General features: G+C 45.1%; 1 protein-coding gene across 1 annotated transcript in view; it reads left to right on the forward strand.

Annotated features, from left to right (window-relative positions):
* Positions 1 to 18,719, forward strand: part of LOC149747436 (uncharacterized) — a 40,540-nt gene that overhangs the window by 14,169 nt on the left and 7,652 nt on the right. The window contains exon 6 of the mRNA XM_089895414.1: positions 14,007 to 14,316. Within this exon, the coding sequence (XP_089751540.1) occupies positions 14,007 to 14,316 (310 nt within the window). The remainder of the gene's footprint in view (positions 1 to 14,006; positions 14,317 to 18,719) is intronic.

Genomic DNA, 18,719 nt, shown 5'->3' on the forward strand with positions numbered 1-18,719 from the left:
CTGGTAACCTCTCCTAGGTCAGTCTGTGGGTTACCCCACCAGGGAGCAGCTGAGAGTCTCATGCCTGGGCCCTGTCTCCTTCCTTCCTAGAGCTGGGGGGAAGGGGTGTCTCCTTCCTTCCTAGAGCTGGGCAGGGGCTGTCTCCTCCTTTCCTAGAGCTGTGGTGGGGGGGGGGTGTCACCTTCCTTCCTAGAGCTGGGCAGAGGACTGTTTCCTAGAGCAGGCTGGGGGCTGACTGAGCCTTTCTAAGGTTGGTTGTTTGGTTTAGCTTTGAGATCCTATGATTTTTTGAAAACTTTTTTCTTTATTTAGCCATTTCTATAACAGAAGTGAAAAATGAATAGGTTCTTTTCTTCTGAAATTTAAATCCATTCTATTTTCATTTTTTCCTGTAAGGTAGGAAGTTTCCTATGATGCTTGCCTTAGATTTACTTTTTTTTTTTTAGTTAAGATGGTATGTTTTATGCTTTGTGTATTTTACCACAATTTAAAACTTTAAATTTTTTTAAATTAAAAATTGAAAATATTGTAAATGGGTGTTGAACTTTGTCAAAAGTTCTTTCTCCATCTGTTGAGATGATCATATGGTTTTTATTCTTCGATTTGTTAATGTGGCATATCACATTGATTGATTTGCATATATTGAAGAATCCTTGCCTCCCTGGGATGAATCCCACTTGATCAGGGTGTATGATCCTTTTAATGTGTTGTTGGTAGATTTACTTTTTAACTAGTGAGACCAAATTTCGTTTTTCTTTCATGGCATTGGACTGTGGTTGTGGGGAGGGAGGATGTGCAGCTGTTCAGCCATTGCTAATTACGTCCCCACGTAGTCTGAGTCGGGAGAGACAGGCTCCACCTGGGTGCGTGTGTGTGGATGTGCACACACACGGCCAGGGCTGGGTGGGCACCACTGTGGGGGTGGCCTCCATGTTACCAGGAAAGTCGGTAGCATATGGACTTGGGCAGCTTTTGCCCAGTGATGGAGGCAGCAGGAGGGGTGCGAGGAGAAGACCAGGGGAGCCCTCCCTGCTGACCCTCTGGTGTCAGAGGTGTTCTGTCTTTATTCCTGACATCCTGGACATCTGCTGCCATGGGGGGATCAGGTCTCAATATTCTTCCTGCAGTTACAGTGAGCCGCACGTAGTATTCAAGAAACATTTGCCTTTAAAAACAAAACAACAAAACTATTAACCAAACTCCAGACCTTATTGGTTTTCCACCAGCACCCCTTCCCATCCGGTGTCCCCGCACTGCGTTAGCCGTCATGGCTCCTCTGTCCCCTCTGGTCTGCAGCAGTCTCTGGACTTCCCTGCCTCTTCATGACCTTGACAGTTTTAAGCATGTCTGGTCATGTGTTTGGTAGAATGTCCCTCAAATTGGGCTTGTCTAATGTCTTCTCGTGACTGGACAGGTTGTGGGGAGAATCTCACAGAGGAGAGGTACCCTTCGCATCACGGGTGATACTGACCTGGATCACCTGGTTGGGGTGTGTCTGCCAGGTGTCTCCTCTGTCAAGTTCTCCTTTTTCCGTCTGTCATGGGGTCCAGTCCATGCTCCAGGGACCCCCCGCAAGGGGGCATCTCCACATGTTATTTGGATCTCCTCTGTAAGGAATTTATTTGGCAATTGTCATATTTGTTTACACTGTGGGTTGTGGTCCAGCAGTGTTACTCGTGGTATCAAATTGTCCGGCTCTGGTCAGTGGTGGTTCTTCCCAGTTGTTTCCCGTATCCCTGTGACATGCCTCCATTCTTTATTTTTCGAGAGCTTCCTTACTTTGTGGTACTACAGGCTGCTGCAGGCTCCTCTCATTTCCCAGCCCTAAAACCAGCCATTTCTCCAGGAGCCCTCGTTCCTTTTATTGGAGAGTGGTGTTAGGAAACCAGATCTGGGTGCTGTGCTGAGAGTGCCCATTGCTACTGAGGTGTCACTGCTTCCAGACTCTCTTAGCAAACAGAGCTAGGTTACATATGTGGGTGTGCTCACTCACATATGGTCATTTCTCTGCATATCCATTTGAATGTATATTAGGGTAAACATGAATTCTCATTGGCATCTCCGATTCTCATCCAGTATGTGGGGTGTGTGTTGGCCTCCCCTTTTTGCTTATCTGGAACCTCCTTCTCCACTAGTGAGAAATCTTGCCCCACCATCCCCCATGGTTTATTTGCTTAACCCCAATGCACATGCAAAGCAGTCTTAGAATTGTTCGCCTACCCCCAATTAGACTCCGGTGTTTCTATACAGTTACTTTTGTCTTTGTCCTTAGTTTTTACTCAGAACAATTTCCAAAGTTTCTTAGGCCAGCCCTCCCTCTTTCCTTGCATTCAGTGTGGCCGAGTTATACATTTGTGATAGAGTTTGATTCATTTGTCACAGTCTGCATTCCATCCTGGCATCCCCTAACCTCCTGGCTAGGTTGTTTTGATAGTTTATATACATTAAAGTTCATTTTCTATGATGTACAATTATGGGTTTTGACAAATGCATAGTTATCAATCACTCTAGTACTGTACCAGAATAGTTACATCGCTTGAAAATTCCCCTGTCCACGTAATCGGCTTCCCCCCCGCAGCCCCTGGCATGCTCTGGTCTGTGTTCTGCCCCATGGTTTGGTCTTTTCCAGTGTGTCAGATGAATGGAATCCTACAGTGTGTAGCCTTTGGGTCTGGGTTCCTTTACTTAGTAAAATGTACTTGAGATCTTTCCATGCTGTTGAGTGAATCAACATTCCGTTGATATTCTCTCTGAATATTATACCGTTTTATGAACACACCACAGTTTTTATCCATTCAAGCTCTGAGGGACATCTATGTTGTTTCCAGTTTTAGCAATTATGAACAAAGCTCCTGTAAACATTTGCATGCAGGCTTTTTTGTAAATGTAAGTTTTCAGTTCACTTGAGTGAACACGTAGGAGTATAATTGCTGGGTCATATGGTAAATCTGTGTTTAACTTTATAAGAAACTGCCAAACTGTCCTCCAGAGTGACCGTACCAGTTTGCCTCCTACCAGCAATGAATGAGAGTTCCTCTTTTTCTGAATCCTCTGGAGCATTCGGTATTTTCAGTTTTTTGGATTTTGGCTGTTACGATAGGCGTGTGGTGATACTGCATTGCGTTGTTGTTATTTTTTTAAGTTTTTAAAAATATTTATTTAATTTATTTATTTTTGACTGCGTTGGGTCTTTGTTGCTGCACGTGGGCTTTCTCTAGTTGCGGTGAGCGGGGGCTACTCTTCATTGCGGTACGCAGGCTTCTCATTGCGGTGGCTTCTCTTGTTGCAGAGCACCACGGGCTCTAGGCACGTGGGCTTCAGTAGTTGTGGCTCATGGGCTCTAGAGCGCAGGCTCAGTAGTTGTGGCTCCCGGGCTTAGTTGCTCTGCAGCATGTGGGATCGTCCCGGACCAGGGCACTAACCCGTGTCCCCTGCGTTGGCAGGCGGATTCTTAACCACAGCACCACCAGGGAAGCCCCTGCATTGTGGTTTTAATTGGCGTTTCCCCACTAACAAATGATATTAAGCATCTTTTCATGTGCTCATTTGCCATCTGTGTATCTTCCTTGTGTGAAGCAGATGACTTTCAGTATCTGTTCAGATCTTTTGCCCTTTAAAAAACTGAGTTGTTTGTTTTCTTGTTGTTGAGTTTTAATGGTACTTTATTCTGGATGCAAGTCCTTTATCAGATATGTGATTTGCAGGTATTTTTCCCAGTCTATGGCTTGTCTTTTCGTTCTCTTAAAAATATCTTTTACAGGGCTTCCCTTGTGGCACAGTGGTTGGGAGTCCGCCTGCCGATGCAGGGGACACGGGTTCGTGCCCCGGTCCGGGAAGATCCCACATGCCGCGGAGCGGCTGGGCCCATGAGCCATGGCCGCTGGACCTGCGCGTCCGGAGCCTGTGCTCCGCAACGGGAAAGCCCACGACAGTGAGAGGCCCACGTACAGCAAAAAATATATATATATCTTTTACAGAACAAAAGTTTTTCATTTGATAAAGTAGAATTTATCAGTTTTTTCTTTCATGGATCATGCTTTGGGTGTTGTATCTAAAAACTCATTGCCAAACACAAGTCACATAGATTTTCTTCTATATTTTATTTTAGAAGTTCCATACTTTTATGTTTTACATTTAGGTCTCTGGTCCTTTTGAATAAATTTTTGTACAAAGTGTGAGTTACGTGTCAAGTTTCATTTTTTTGGCATATGACGTCTAGTTGTTCCAGCACCGCTTGTTGAAAATAACTGTCTTTGTAATTGTCTTTGCACCCTTGTCAGAAATCAGTTGACTGTCTTTGTGTAGGTCTACTTCTGGACTCTCTAGTCTCCCATTGATTTATGTGTCTGTACTTTTGCTAATACCACACTGTCTTGATTACTGTAGCTTTGTAGTAAGTCTTGAAATTGGGTAAAATGAGTCCTCGAACTTTGTTCGTCATCGGAATTATTTTGGCTATCCTAGTTCCTTTGCTCTTACATATACATTTTAGAATCAGCTTGTCAATATCTATGGAAAAGCTTACCGGATGTTTTGATTGAGATTGCATTGAATCTATAGATCAAATTGGGGAGAACTGACATCTTAATAATGCCGACTCTTCTTCCAGTTCATGAACACAATGAATCTTTCCATTTATTTTGATCTTCTTTGATTTCTCTCATCATGTTTTGTAGTTTCCCATGTACGGATTCTGCATATATTTTGTTAGTTTTTTATCTAGGCACTTTTTTTTTTTTTTTTTTTTTTTTTTTTTGCGGTTTGCGGACCTCTCACTGGTGTGGCCTCTCCCATTGCGGAGCACAGGCTCCGGACGCACAGGCCCAGCAGCCATGGCTCACGGGCCCAGCCGCTCCGCAGCATGGGGGATCTTCCAGGACCGGGGCACGAACCCGTGTCCCCTGCATCGGCAGGCGGACTCTCAACCACTGCGCCACCAGGGAAGCCCTAGGCACTTTTTTTGGTGGCTAATGTAATATTTAAACATTCAGCTTACAGTTGTTCATTGCTGATATATAGGAATATAATTGACTTTTGTATATTGGTCTTGTATTCTGTGACCTTCTTAAACTCACTTATTAGTGCCATGAGGGCTTTTTTTTCTTCTTCTTTCTTTTTTGTCGATTCTTTGGGATTTTCTACATAGGCAGTCTATTAATAGAGATAGTTTCATTTCTTCCTTTCTAACCTATATACCTTTATTTCTTATACTTGCCTCATTGCACTAGCTAGGATTTCCTATACAGTGTTGAATATGAGTAATAGGAGAAGAGATAGTCTTGCTTTGTTCCAAATCTTCAGGGGAAAGTATTCAGTCATTAATCTTTAAGTATGATCTTGGCTGTAGGTTTTTCATAGTTACGTTTTATAGACTGATGAAGTACCCTTCTATTCCTAATTTGCTGAAAGTTTTTTTTACCATGAATGGATGAATTCTTTCATGTACTTTTTTGTGGGTCTATTGATACTATCTTATGGTTTTCTGATTTAGTTTGTTAGTGTGGTGATTACAATGATTCTTTTAAAAATATTTATTTATTTATTTGTTTGGCTTCCTGGGTCTTAGTTGAGGCACTTGGGATGTTCCTTGCCGTGTGCAGGATATTTAGTTGCGGCATGCAGAATCTTTTAGTTGTGGCATGTGGGATCTTTTAGTTGCGGTGTGCAGGATCTTTACTTGCGGCATGTGAACTCTTAGTTGTGGCATGTGGGATCTAGTTCCCCGACCAGGGACAGAACCCAGGCCCCCTGCATTGGGAGCACAGAGACTTAGCCATTGGACCACCAGGGGAGTCCCCATGGATAGTTTTTTGTTTGTTTGTTTTGTTTTGTTTTGTTTTGCGGTACGCGGGCTTCTCATTGTTGTGGCCTCTCCTGTTGCGGAGTACAGCTCCGGACGCACAGGCGCAGCGGCCATGGCTCACGGGCCCAACTGCTCCATGGCATGTGGGATCTTCCCCGACCGGAGCACGAACCCGTGTCCCTTGCATCGGCAGGCGGACTCTCAACCACTGCGCCACCAGGGAAGCCCTTAAGTTATAAATAAAAGTAAAATAAGTTGTATTTTATTTTTTTTACATCTTTATTGGAGTATAATTGCTTTACAATGGTGTGTTAGTTTCTGCTTTATAACAAAGTGAATCAGTTAATACATATACATATGTTCCCATATCTCTTCCCTCTTGTGTCTCCCTCCCTCCCACCCTCCCTATCCCACCCCTCTAGGTGGTCACAACGCACCGAGCTGATCTCCCTGTGCTATGCGGCTGCTTCCCACTAGCTATCTGTTTTATGTTTGGTAGTGTATATATGTCCATGCCACTCTCTCACTTTGTCACAGCTTACCCTTCCCCCTCCCCGTATCCTCAAGTCCATTCTCTAGTAGGTCTGTGTCTTTATTCCCATGTTACCCCTAGGTTCTTCATGACACTTTTTTTTCTTAGATTCCATATATATGTGTTAGCATACAGTATTTGCCTTTCTGTTTCTGACTTACTTCACTCTGTATGACAGACTCTAGGTCCATCCACCTCACTACAAATAACTCAATTTTGTTTCTTTTTATGGCTGAGTAATATTCCATTGTATATATGTGCCTCATCTTCTTTATCCATTCATCTGATGATGGACACTTAGGTTGCTTCCATGTCCTGGCTATTGTAAATAGAGCTGCAGTGAACATTTTGGTACATGACTCTTTTTGAATTATGGTTTTCTCAGAGTATATGCCCAATAGTGGGATTGCTGGGTCATCTGGTAGTTCTATTTGTAGTTTTTTAAGGAACCTCCATACTGTTCTCCATAGTGGCTGTACCAATTCACATTCCCACCAGCAGTGCAAGAGTGTACCCTTTTCTCCACACCCTCTCCAGCATTTATTGTTCTAGATTTTCTGATGATGGCCATTCTGACCGGTGTGAGGTGATACCTCATTGTAGTTTTGATTTGCATTTCTCTAATGATTAATGATGTTGAGCATCCTTTCATGTGTTTGTTGGCAATCTGTATATCTTCTTTGGAGAAATGTCTATTTAGGTCTTCAGCCCATTTTTGGATTGGGTTTTTTGTTTTTTTGTTATTGAGCTGCATGAGCTGCTTGTAAATTCTGGAGATTAATCCTTTGTCAGTTGCTTCATTTGCAAATATTTTCTCCCATTCTGAGGGTTGTCTTTTGGTCTTGTTTATGGTTTCCTTTGCTGTGCAAAAGCTTTGAAGTTTCATTAGGTCCCATTTGTTTACTTTTGTTTTTATTTCCATTTCTCTAGGTGGTTGATCAGAAAGGATCTTGCTGTGATTTATGTCATAGAGTGTTCTGCCTATGTTTTCCTCTAAGAGTTTGATAGTCTCTGGCCTTACATTTAGGTCTTTAATCCATTTTGAGCTTATTTTTGTGTATGGTGTTAGGGAGTGTTCTGATCTCATACTTTTACATGTACCTGTCCAGTTTTCCCAGCACCACTTATTGAAGAGGCTGTCCTTTCTCCACTGTACATTCCTGCCACCTTTATCAAAGATAAGGTGACCATATGTGCGTGGGTTTATCTCTGGGCTTTCTATCCTGTTCCATTGATCTATATTTCTGTTTTTGTGCCAGTACCATACTGTCTTGATTACTGTAGCTTTGTAGTATAGTCTGAAGTCAGGGAGCCTGATTTCTCCAGCTCCGTGTTTCGTTCTCAAGATTGCTTTGGCTATTCGGGGTCTTTTGTGTTTCCATACAAATTGCGAAATTTTTTGTTCTAGTTCTGTGAAAAATGCCAGTGGTAGTTTGATAGGGATTGCATTGAATCTATAGATTGCTCTGGATAGTAGTCATTTTCACAATGTTGATTCTTCCAATCCAAGAACATGGTATATCTCTCCATCAATTTGTATCATCTTTAATTTCTTTCATCAGTGTCTTATAATTTTCTGCATTTTGTCTCCTTAGGTAAGTTAATTCCTAGATATTTTATTCTTTTTGTTGCAGTGGTAAATGGGAGTGTTTTCTTGATTTCCATTTCAGATTTTTCATCATTAGTATATAGGAATGCCAGAGATTTCTGTGCATTACTTCTGTATCCTGCTACTTTACCAAATTCATTGATTAGCTCTAGTAGTTTTCTGGTATCATCTTTAGGATTTTCTATGTATAGTATCATGTCATCTGCAAACAGTGACGGCTTTACTTCTTCTTTTCCGATTTGGATTCCTTTTATTTCCTTTTCTTCTCTGATTGCTGTGGCTAAAACTTCCAAAACTATGTTGAATAAGAGTGGTGAGAGTGGGCAATCTTGTCTTGTTCCTGATCTTAGTGGAAATGCTTTCAGTTTTTCACCATTGAGGATGATGTTGGCTGTGGGCTTGTCATATATGGCCTTTATTATGTTGAGGAAAGTTCCCTCTATGCCTACTTTCTGCAGGGTTTTTATCATAAATGGGTGTTGAATTTTGTCAAAAGCTTTCTCTGCATCTATTGAGATGATCATATGGTTTTTCTCCTTCAATTTGTTAATATGGTTTGTCACATTGATAGATTTGCGTATATTGAAGAATCCTTGCATTCCTGGAATAAACCCCACTTGATCATGGTGTATGATCCTTTTAATGTGCTGTTGGATTCTGTTTGCTAGTATTTTGTTGAGTATTTTTGCATCTATGTTCATCAGTGATATTGGCCTGTAGTTTTCTTTCTTTGTGACATCCTTGTCTGGTTTTGGTATCAAGGTGATGGTGGCCTCGTAGAAGGAATTTGGGAGTGTTCCTCCCTCTGCTATATTTTGGAAGAGTTTGAGAAGGATAGGTGTTAGCTCTTCTCTAAATGTTTGATAGAATTCTCCTGTGAAGCCATCTGGTCCTGGGCTTTTGTTAGTTGGAAGACTTTTAATCACAGTTTCAATTTCAGTGCTTGTGATTGGTCTGTTCATATTTTCTATTTCTTCCTGATTCAGGCTTGGCAGGTTGTGCATTTCTAAGAATTTGTCCATTTCTTCCAGATTGTCCATTTTATTGGCATAGAGTTGCTTGTAGTAATCTCTCATGAATCTTTTTTATTTCTGCAGTGTCTGTTGTTACTTCTCCTTTTTCATTTCTAATTCTATTGATTTGAGTCTTCTCCCTTTTTTTCTTGATGAGTCTGGCTAGTGGTTTATCAATTTTGTTTATCTTCTCAAAGAACCAGCTTTTAATTTTATTGATCTTTGCTATCATTTCCTTCATTTCTTTTTCATTTATTTCTGATCTGATCTTTATGATTTCTTTCCTTCTGCTAACTTTCGGGGTTTTTGTTCTTTCTCTAATTGCTTGAGGTGCAAGGTTAGGTTGTTTATTTGAGATTTTTCTTGTTTCTTGAGGTAGGATTGTATTGCTATGAACTTCCCTCTTAGAACTGCTTTTGCTGCATCCCATAGGTTTTGGGTCGTCGTGTCGCCATTGTCATTTGTTTCTAGGTATTTTTTTGATTTCCTCTTTGATTTCTTCAGTGATCACTTCGTTATTAAGTAGTGTATTCTTTAGCCTCCATGTGTTTGTATTTTTTACAGATCTTTTCCTGTAATTGATATCTAGTCTCATAGCGTTGTGGTCGGAAAAGATACTTGATACAATTTCAGTTTTCTTAAATTTACCACGGCTTGATTTGTGACCCAAGATATGATCTGTCCTGGAGAATGTTCCATGAGCACTTGAGAAAAATGTGTATTCTGTCGTTTTTGGATGGAATGTCCTATAAATATCAATTAAGTCTATCTTGTTTAATGTATCATTTAAAGCTTGTGTTTCCTTATTTATTTTCATTTTGCATGATCTGTCCATTGGTGAAAGTGGGGTGTTAAAGTCCCCTACTATGAATGTGTTACTGTCGATTTCCTCTTTCATGGCTGTTAGTATTTGCCTTATGTATTGAGGTGCTCCTATGTTGGGTGCATAAATATTTACAATTGTTATATCTTCTTCTTGGATCGATCCGTTGATCATTATGTAGTGTCCTTCTTTGTGTCTTCTAATAGTCTTTATTTTAAAGTCTATTTTGTCTGATATGAGAATTGCTACTCCAGCTTTCTTTCGGTTTCCATTTGCATGGAATATCTTTTTCCATCCCCTCACTTTCAGTCTGTATGTGTCCCTAGGTCTGAACTGGGTCTCTTGTAGACAGCATATATATGGGTCTTGTTTTTGTATCCATTCAGCCAGTCTGTGTCTTTTGGTGGGAGCATTTAATCCATTTACATTTAAGGTAATTATCGATATGTATGTTCCTATTCCCATTTTCTTAATTGTTTTGGGTTTGTTATTGTAGGTCTTTTCCTTCTCTTGTGTTTCTTGCCTAGAGAAGATCCTTTAGCATTTGTTGTAAAGCTGGTTTGGTGGTGCTGAACTCTCTCAGCTTTTGCTTGTCTGTAAAGGTTTTAATTTCTCCATCAAATCTGAATGAGATCCTTGCTGGGTAGAGTAATCTTGGTTGTAGGTTTTTCTCCTTCATCACTTTAAATATGTCCTCCCACTCCCTTCTGGGTTGCAGAGTTTCTGCTGAAAGATCAGCTGTTAACCTTATGGGGATTCCCTTGTGTGTTATTTGTTGTTTTTCCCTTGCTGCTTTTAATATGTTTTCTTTGTATTTAATTTTTGACAGTTTGATTAGTATGTGTCTTGGCGTGTTTCTCCTTGGATTTATCCTGTATGGGACTCTCTGTGCTTCCTGGACTTGATTAACTATTTCCTTTCCCATATTAGGGGAGTTTTCAACTATAATCTCTTCAAATATTTTCTCAGTCCCTTTCTTTTTCTCTTCTTCTTCTGGGACCCCCTATAATTCGAATGCTGGTGTGTTTAATGTTGTCCCAGAGGTCTCTGGGACTGTCCTCAGTTCTTTTCATTCTTTTTTCTTTATTCTGCTCTGCAGTAGTTATTTCCACTATTTTATCTTCCAGGTCACTTATCCATTCTTCTGCCTCAGTTATTCTGCTATTGATCCCTTCTAGAGTATTTCTAATTTCAGTTATTGTGTTGTTCATCGTCGCTTGTTTCCTCTTTAGTTCTTCTAGGTCCTTGTTCAATGTTTCTTGCATTTTCTCTATTCTATTTCCAAGATTTTGGATCATCTTTACTATCATTATTCTGAATTCTTTTTTAGGTAGACTGCCTATTTCCTCTTCATTTGTTAGGTCTGGTGGGTTTTTATCTTGCTCCTTCGTCTGCTGTGTGTTTTTCTGTCTTCTCATTTTGCTTATCTTACTGTGTTTGGGGTCTCCTTTTTGCAGGCTGCAGGTTCGTAGTTCCCGTTGTTTTTGGTGTCTGTCCCCAGTGACTAAAGTTGGTTCAGTGGGTTGTGTAGGCTTCCTGGTGGAGGGGACTAGTGCCTGTGTTCTGGTGGATGAGGCTGGATCTTGTCTTTCTGGTGGGCAGGTCCACGTCTGGTGGTGTGTTTTGGGGTGTCTGTGGACTTATTATGATTTTAGGCAGCCTCTCTGCTAATGGGTGTGGTTGTGTTCCTGTCTTGCTAGTTGTTTGTCATAGGGTGTCCAGCACTGTAGCTTGCTGGTCGTTGAGTGAAGCTGGGTGTTGGTGTTGAGATGGAGATCTCTGGGAGATTTTTGCCATTTGATATTACGTGGAGCTGGGAGGTCTCTTGTGGACCAGTGTCCTGAAGTTGGCTCTCCCACCTCAGAGGCACAGCACTGACTCCTGGCTGCAGCACCAAGAGCCTTTCATCCACACGGCTCAGAATAGAAGGGAGAAAAAGTAGAAAGAAAGAGAGAGAGAGGGAGGGAGGGAGAGAGAGAGAGAGAGGAAGAAAGAAAGAAAGAAAGGAAGGAAGAAAGAAAAGAAAGAAGATAAAATAAAGTAAGATAAAATAAAGTTATTAAAAAATAATTATTAAGCAAAAAAAAATTTTTTAAGTAAAAAAAAAAAAGAACGGATGGACAGAACCCTAGGACAAATGGTGAAAGCAAAGCTATACAGACAAAATCTCACACAGAAGCATACATGTACACACTCACAAAAAGAGAAAAAAGGGAAAAAATAATAAATCTTGCTCTCAAAGTCCACCTCCTCAATTTTGGATGATTTATTGTCTATTCAGGTATTCCACCGATGCAGGGTACATCAAGTTGCTTGTGGAGATTTAATCTGCTGCTCCTGAGGCTGCTGGGAGAAATTTCCCTTTCTCCTCTTTGTTCGCACAGCTCCCGGGGCTCAGCTTTGGATTTGGCCCCGCCTCTGCGTGTAGGTCGCTAGAGGGCGTCTGTTCTTCGCTCAGACAGGACGGGGTTAAAGGAGCCACTGATTCCGGAGCCTTGGCTTACTCAGGCTCGGGGGAGGGAGGGGCACGGAGTGCGGGGCGAGCCTGCGGCGGCATAGGCCAGCAGGACGTTGCACCAGCCTGAGGCGCGCCGTTCTCCCGGGGAAGTTGTCCCTGGATCCCGGGACCCTGGCAGTGGCGGGCTGCACAGGCTCCCCGGAAGAGAGGTGTGGATAGTGACCTGTGCTCGCACACAGGATTCTTGGTGGCGGCAGCAGCAGCCTTAGCGTCTCATGCCCGTCTCTGGGGTTCGCGCTTTTAGCCGCGGCTCGCGCCCGTCTCTGGAGCTCCTTTAAGCAGCGCTCTTAATCCCCTCACCTCGCGCGCCAGGAAACAAAGAGGGAAGAAAAAGTCTCTTGCCTCTTTGGCAGGTCCAGACTTTTCCCCGGACTCCCTCCCGGCTAGCGGTGGTGCACTAACCCCTTCAGGCTGTGTTCACGCCAACAGTCTTCTCCCTGCCATCCCCTCAGCTCCCAGCCCGCCCCGGCGGGTGAGCAGACAAGCCTCTTGGGCTGGTGAGTGCCGGTCGGCACCGATCCTCTGTGCGGGAATCTCTCCGCTTTGCCCTCTGCACCCCTGTTGCTGTGCTCTCCTCCACAGCTCCGAAGCTTCCCCCCTCTGCCGCCCGCAGTCTCCGCCTGCAAAGGGGCTTCCTAGTGTGTGGAAACCTTTCCTCCTTCCCACTGGTGCAGGTCCCATCCCTATTCTTTTGTTTCTGTTTATTCTTTTTTCTTTTGCCCTACCCAGGTACATGGGGAGTTTCTTGCCTTTTGGGAGGTCTGAGGTCTTCTGCCAGCGTTCAGTGGGTGTTCTGTAGGAGTTGTTCCACGTGTAGATGTATTTCTGATGTATCTGTGGGGAGGAAGGTGATCTCCGCCCATGGATAGTTTTTTGAGGGTTGAACCAGCCTTGCATTTCTGAGATGAAGTTGGCTGGTTGTGATGTATTATCTTTATTTCTTCTTTTGTGAGTTTTGGTAGTTTGCGTCTTTCAACTAATTCTTCTATTTCATCTAAGTTGTCAAACTTAAGATCTTAGAGAGATGTATAGTATTCCTGTATTATCTTTTTACACCTGTGGGATCTGTAACAGTGTTCTTTTTTGATCCCTGATATTGGTGTCTTCTTTCCTTTCCTTGGTTAATCTGACTAGAGTTCTAACAGTTATATTGATTTTATCGAAGAACCAACTTTTGGTTTTTATTGAGTTTCTCTGTGTTTTTCCCTGTTCTCAATTTCATTTATTTCACCTCTTTTTAAAAATGTCTTTTCTGATGCTTGTTTTATATATAATTTACTCTTTTTTCTGATTTCTTAAAGTAGAAGTTTAGATTTGAGGCCTTTCTATTTTCTAACATGAGTGTTTTACTGTAAATTTTCTTTAAGCAAAGTTCATTCTGGGATAGTTAACTAACCATTTTATGTAATCAGGCACATATTTTATATAAATGTGTGTCTATTTTATATACACATATACATTGTGTATAAGTAGATACAACACACGTAGCTATGTATACATATACACATACATTGTGACTTCTCCAGGTTGGATCTTCTAATATCTCCCTCAGGATTTTGTGAAATACCCTTGAGTCCACGCTTTGATTCCAAACCACTGGTCAGACTCTGCCTCATCTTCTTGCCTAGCCGAGGCCCTGCACATCTGAAAAGTATCTACAGAGGGCTGTGTTCCTGTTCATGTTCCTTTTGTCTTCTTTTCCTTCCAGTTGTGGCATTCTTGGTGGCCTTCCATCAGAACAAGCAGCTGATTGGAGACACGGGACTGCTGCCCTGCAGAGTGTACCTGAGGAGTGTGCAGCAGCACTTCCGTGGGCAAGTCAGCTGGGAGACCGTGAGCTACGCCCCCACCGTCCTCTGGCTGCTGGACTGGTCTCACATGGACTTCAACCTGGACGCGCTGGCTCTTCTCGGGCTGGGCATCTCCTCTTTCATCCTGGTCTCCGGCTGTGCCAATATGGTTCTCATGGCTGCTCTCTGGGTCCTCTACATGTCCCTGGTCAACGTGGGGCAGATCTGGTAAGAGGGAAGGATGGGGCACCTATAATGCAGGCACGTGGTAACTCAGGGTTCTAGGGGTGTTACCCCTCAGAGCCCAACGAGGCCTCCTGGTAACAGGAGCAAGCAAATGAGCTTACTTCTTGCGTTAATTTGGAAAATATCACCCTTTTAATTAGGCTGTGGTAGACCCTGCTGGTCGCGTTCAACCAAAGTCCAGGAGCTTCCTTATTTGGGCGTAATTGGGATTCTGTTGGGAGTATCATGGCCACACCTGAGATAGCATTGCCAGCCTCTTGTGCTGGGGGGCCATGAGATGGAGGTGGAAGCTGCTGGGTGGGCTGCTGGGAGCACTCTGGTGGTGGGGCTTGATTTGGAGGCTTACTCCTCTGCTCCTGCTCCCACCTGCTCCTTCCTTGTTTGAGAGGAACTGGTGCCAGTGGTCACAGTTCAGGCCAGCCCTGCTGTGGGGAATAGGCTCCACTGCCGGACAGGTCAGAGGCAGCGTTGGGCTCCATGGAGGGAGAGTCACATGGGAACACGGACGGGGGCATCAGTGCAGCGTGTGGCTTGGATAGGCTTGGAGGAAAACTGAGGGCCATGAAGTGCTGTGCCACATTTGACAGTGGAGGAGGGGGTACCGCTCTTCTTCAAGTTCTGGGCTCTGGCCCTGGGGAAGAATCACCTACCAGAGGAAGCACAGAGGACTCTGTAAGAGAAGGTGAAGCCTTGAGAGAAAGCTCTGGGGTCGGGGCGGGTGTCTGTGTAGACATGGAGGAAGTAGACAAGGGGGTGGTGTCTGCGTGGATGAGCAGGAAGTGGAGGAGGGGTGGTGTCTGTGTAGAGGAGCAGGAGGTTAAGCACCTCTGGGGCTCCTCATGCCATGTTCCCACCAGAGCCTTTGTTTTCTGGGAGGAAAGGTTCATTCGGTGGCCTGACATTCTTGGCTGCTGGCCCAGGTCAAAGGGGCTGGCTAGGTCCTGGACCATGATATGAATGGGTTTTAACCCAGATGCCGGACTCCTTCAGTGTCACTCACTCAGCTTGTGAGCCATCAGAGGTCCCCTCCCAGCTCCTGTCGTCTGGCCCTGGTCCCCGAGCAAGTGTGAGTGACGCTCAGTGTGTGAACTGAAGACACCTCTCCCCATCCAGCCTACGGAAAAGAAGGCTGACGTCTCAGTCACCCTGGCTCCCCTCCCTGCTCCCGGGGCCTTCATGTTGATATTGAACTATTGACCAGCCAGCACCCTCGTAGTCAGAGCCAGAATTTATTCGGAGACTTTGGGAAACTTCAATGCCCTGGTGTTGTGGCATGGGCTGCGTGGATCAGAAGAAACAGCGATGGGCGTCGGTTACCAGGTTTTGCAGGGGTCACCAAGTGGATGGCAACATCATACTGTGGTGGTGCATCCTGTGTCCAGTTCCATACAGAAGCTGTGTGGGTTCCTAGACAAATGATATTTACATCTGATTTATGGCGTTTTCTTTTCTGAAGGCCCAAGCAGTGAGGGTAGAAATAGGGGCTGGCTCCCGGTAGGTGGAATGTGCCTCGTGCCCGTCAGGCAGCTGTGAGGCGAGGGAAGCGTCCTTCATTCCTGTCTGCTCCTCCCCACCTGGGACTCATGGGTGCTGCCACCTCGGGCTGTCTGACCTCCTCGGCGGCCACAGGCATTCACTGCCCGCCTCTAGTCTCTCTGGTCAGTGGATGTTTACAGCACAAGAGGACTCTGGCTGGGGTTGTCTGTGATGTCTAAAAGGCTGCTGTTTCTTGGCACGTGTGATTTAGCGCATGTCAGAGGAGGGAGAATTCTGGGTACGTTTGCCCCGTTTTAACAGCTGGAGTTACAGAGAGGGGGAGCGCAATGCCTGGCTCCAGTGTCCTGCTCAGAGGATGCACCTGTCTGTAACACGGGGCTCGGGCCATACTGTACCTCACCCAGCAACCGGGAAAATTGTATCCACTGTCAGTTTGGGGTTTTTTTCTTTTCTTTTTTTTTCTTTGCGGTACGCGGGCCTCTCACTGTTGTGGCCTCTCCCGTTGCGGAGCACAGGCTCCGGACGCGCAGGCTCAGCGGCCATGGCTCACAGGGCCCAGCCGCTGCGCGGCATGTGGGATCTTCCCGGACCGGGGCACAAACCCGTGTCCCCTGCATCGCAGGCGGACTCTCAACCACTGCGCCACCAGGGAAGCCCTCTTTTTTCTTTTAATTTATTTTTGGCTGCATTGGGTCTTCGTTGCTGCTTATGGGCTTTCTCTAGTGGTGGCGAGCAGGGGCTACGCTTTGTTGCAGTGCGCGGGCTTCTCATTGCAGTGGCTTTAGGCATGTGGGCTTCAGCAGTTGCGGCACGTGGGCTCTAGGGTGCACGGGCTTCAGTGGTTGTGGCACGCGGGCTCTGTAGTTGTGGCTCACGGGCTCTAGAGCACAGGCTCAGTAGTTATGGCGCATGGGCTTAGTTGCTCTGTGGCATGTGGAATCCTCCCAGACCAGGGATTGAATTTGTGTACCATGCGTCAGCAGGCAGATTCTTAACCACCGTGCCACCAGGCAAGTCCCTCCACTGTCAGTTTTGTTTTGTTTTGTTTTTTAATACATTTGTTTATTTTATTTTTGGCTGTGTTGGGTCTTTGTTGCTGTGCACGGGCTTTCTTTAGTTGCGGCGAGTGTGGGCTACTCTTCGTTGTGGTGCATGGGCTTCTCACTGCAGTGGCTTCTCTTGTTGTGGAGCACGAGCTCTAGGCGTGCGAGCTTCAGTAGTTGTGCTCGTGTGCTCTAGAGCGCAGGCTCAGTAGTTGTGGTACACGCGCTTACTTGCTCGGCAGCATGTGGGATCTTCCCAGACCAGGGCTCGAACCTGTGTCCCCTGCATTGGCATGCAGATTCTTAACCACCATGCCACCAGGGAAGCCCCTCCACTGTCAATTTTAAACAGTAATTTCTAGTCACATCTAGAATGTGTTGGTCAGGAAGATTTTTGAAAACTGGTCTGAGTACACATGGCCAAAAATAGAGTTTTGTATTTTTTCAGTGGAAAAGATGTTCTGCTCCCTTCCACTTGGATGTGTTTAAAAATGTGATTTGAATTAATTTAAGCTCACTCAAGGAAAATAAAATAACTGGTTTCTCAGAAATGACACATGAGGGCTTCCCTGGTGGCGCAGTGGTTAAGAATCCACCTGCCAATGCAGAGGACATGGGTTCGAGCCCTGGTCTGGGAAGATCCCACATGCCACGGAGCAGTTAAGCCCATGTGCCACAACTACTGAGCCTGCACTCTAGAGCCCACGAGCCACAACTACTGAAGCACACGCACCTAGAGCCTGTGCTCCACAACAAGAGAAGCCACTGCAATAAGCCCGCACACTGCAATGAAGAGTAGCCCCAACTCCCTGCAACTAGAGAAAGCCCACGTGCAGCAACAAAGACCCAACACAGCCAAAGATAAAATAAATTTATTTTAATAAAAAATGACACGAGATGTTTTAGGTGAAAAATGTAAAACAAAACAAAACAAAAAAACCTGTCAGTGGAGACCAGTGGATTATTTACCACATTCTTGATGCCGAACATCTGTGTTCCCAGCGGAACTGCAGGCTGCTTGCTGTGGCCCACGTGTGGGGCCCCAGGCGAGGCTGGGCAGGCCACTCGATCTGGAAGGTGTCTCAGGTCACCTTGACTCAGGGCTCCTTAATGGATGATAGTTTCCAGGTTGTCAGAGTGATGCTGGAAACTTACTGGGAGAGTGAGGACCCCTTAAATGGAAATTGGGCTTTCCTTTTCTTGATGCCCCAGCATGAGAGTTAGACACACTCTGTTCTTTCCCGTCCCATTTATTCTAAGTTGAGGGAAAAGGATATCTGTTTGGGGTGAGATCCTCAGATAATGGACACTGTTGATTGGATGTCTTTCAAGTGTCATCCAGCTGGTGGCCTGCAGTGGGGACAGGAAGCCCACATGGGGCAAAGAGGCACCAGGCAGGTGCACGGGGCACATCTTGGCCGGCAACGAGGCCCCTGCCCTGGGGTCCCGTGGTGGTGGCTCGGCGCCTGCCCAGCCTGGCTTGTGTGCACTATGGCCGCTGCTTCACTTGAAGCCTTGCTCACTCCCTTCTCTTAAGTGGGTGTCCCCTCTGCTCCTGCTGACCCCAACTGGCATCTGTGATGAAGTCCCAGTGTTGGAAATGAACGTCCTCAGCAGACATGGGATGCAGCGTTGCTGCCAAGTGAGGCTGGTGGGGCCCCACGTCGATATCTTGGGCGGAGTCAGGCAGCCTTCCAGACAGCCTGCTCCTTCTGGGATCCTGGGATCGTGCCCGCCCTTCTCCCGCCCTCCTGACATGGTCCTAGTACATGCGTGGTGAGGCTAGCAGGAACCTAATTAATCCAATTCATGGTGGCAATGGTCAGAGATCTTCATTGTGGGGCG

This window comes from Delphinapterus leucas, chromosome 15 (genome assembly GCF_059928025.1).
Source record: "Delphinapterus leucas isolate spDelLeu-1000000601 "Yukka" chromosome 15, BTC_Dleu_Yukka2, whole genome shotgun sequence".
Lineage (NCBI taxonomy): Eukaryota > Metazoa > Chordata > Mammalia > Artiodactyla > Monodontidae > Delphinapterus > Delphinapterus leucas.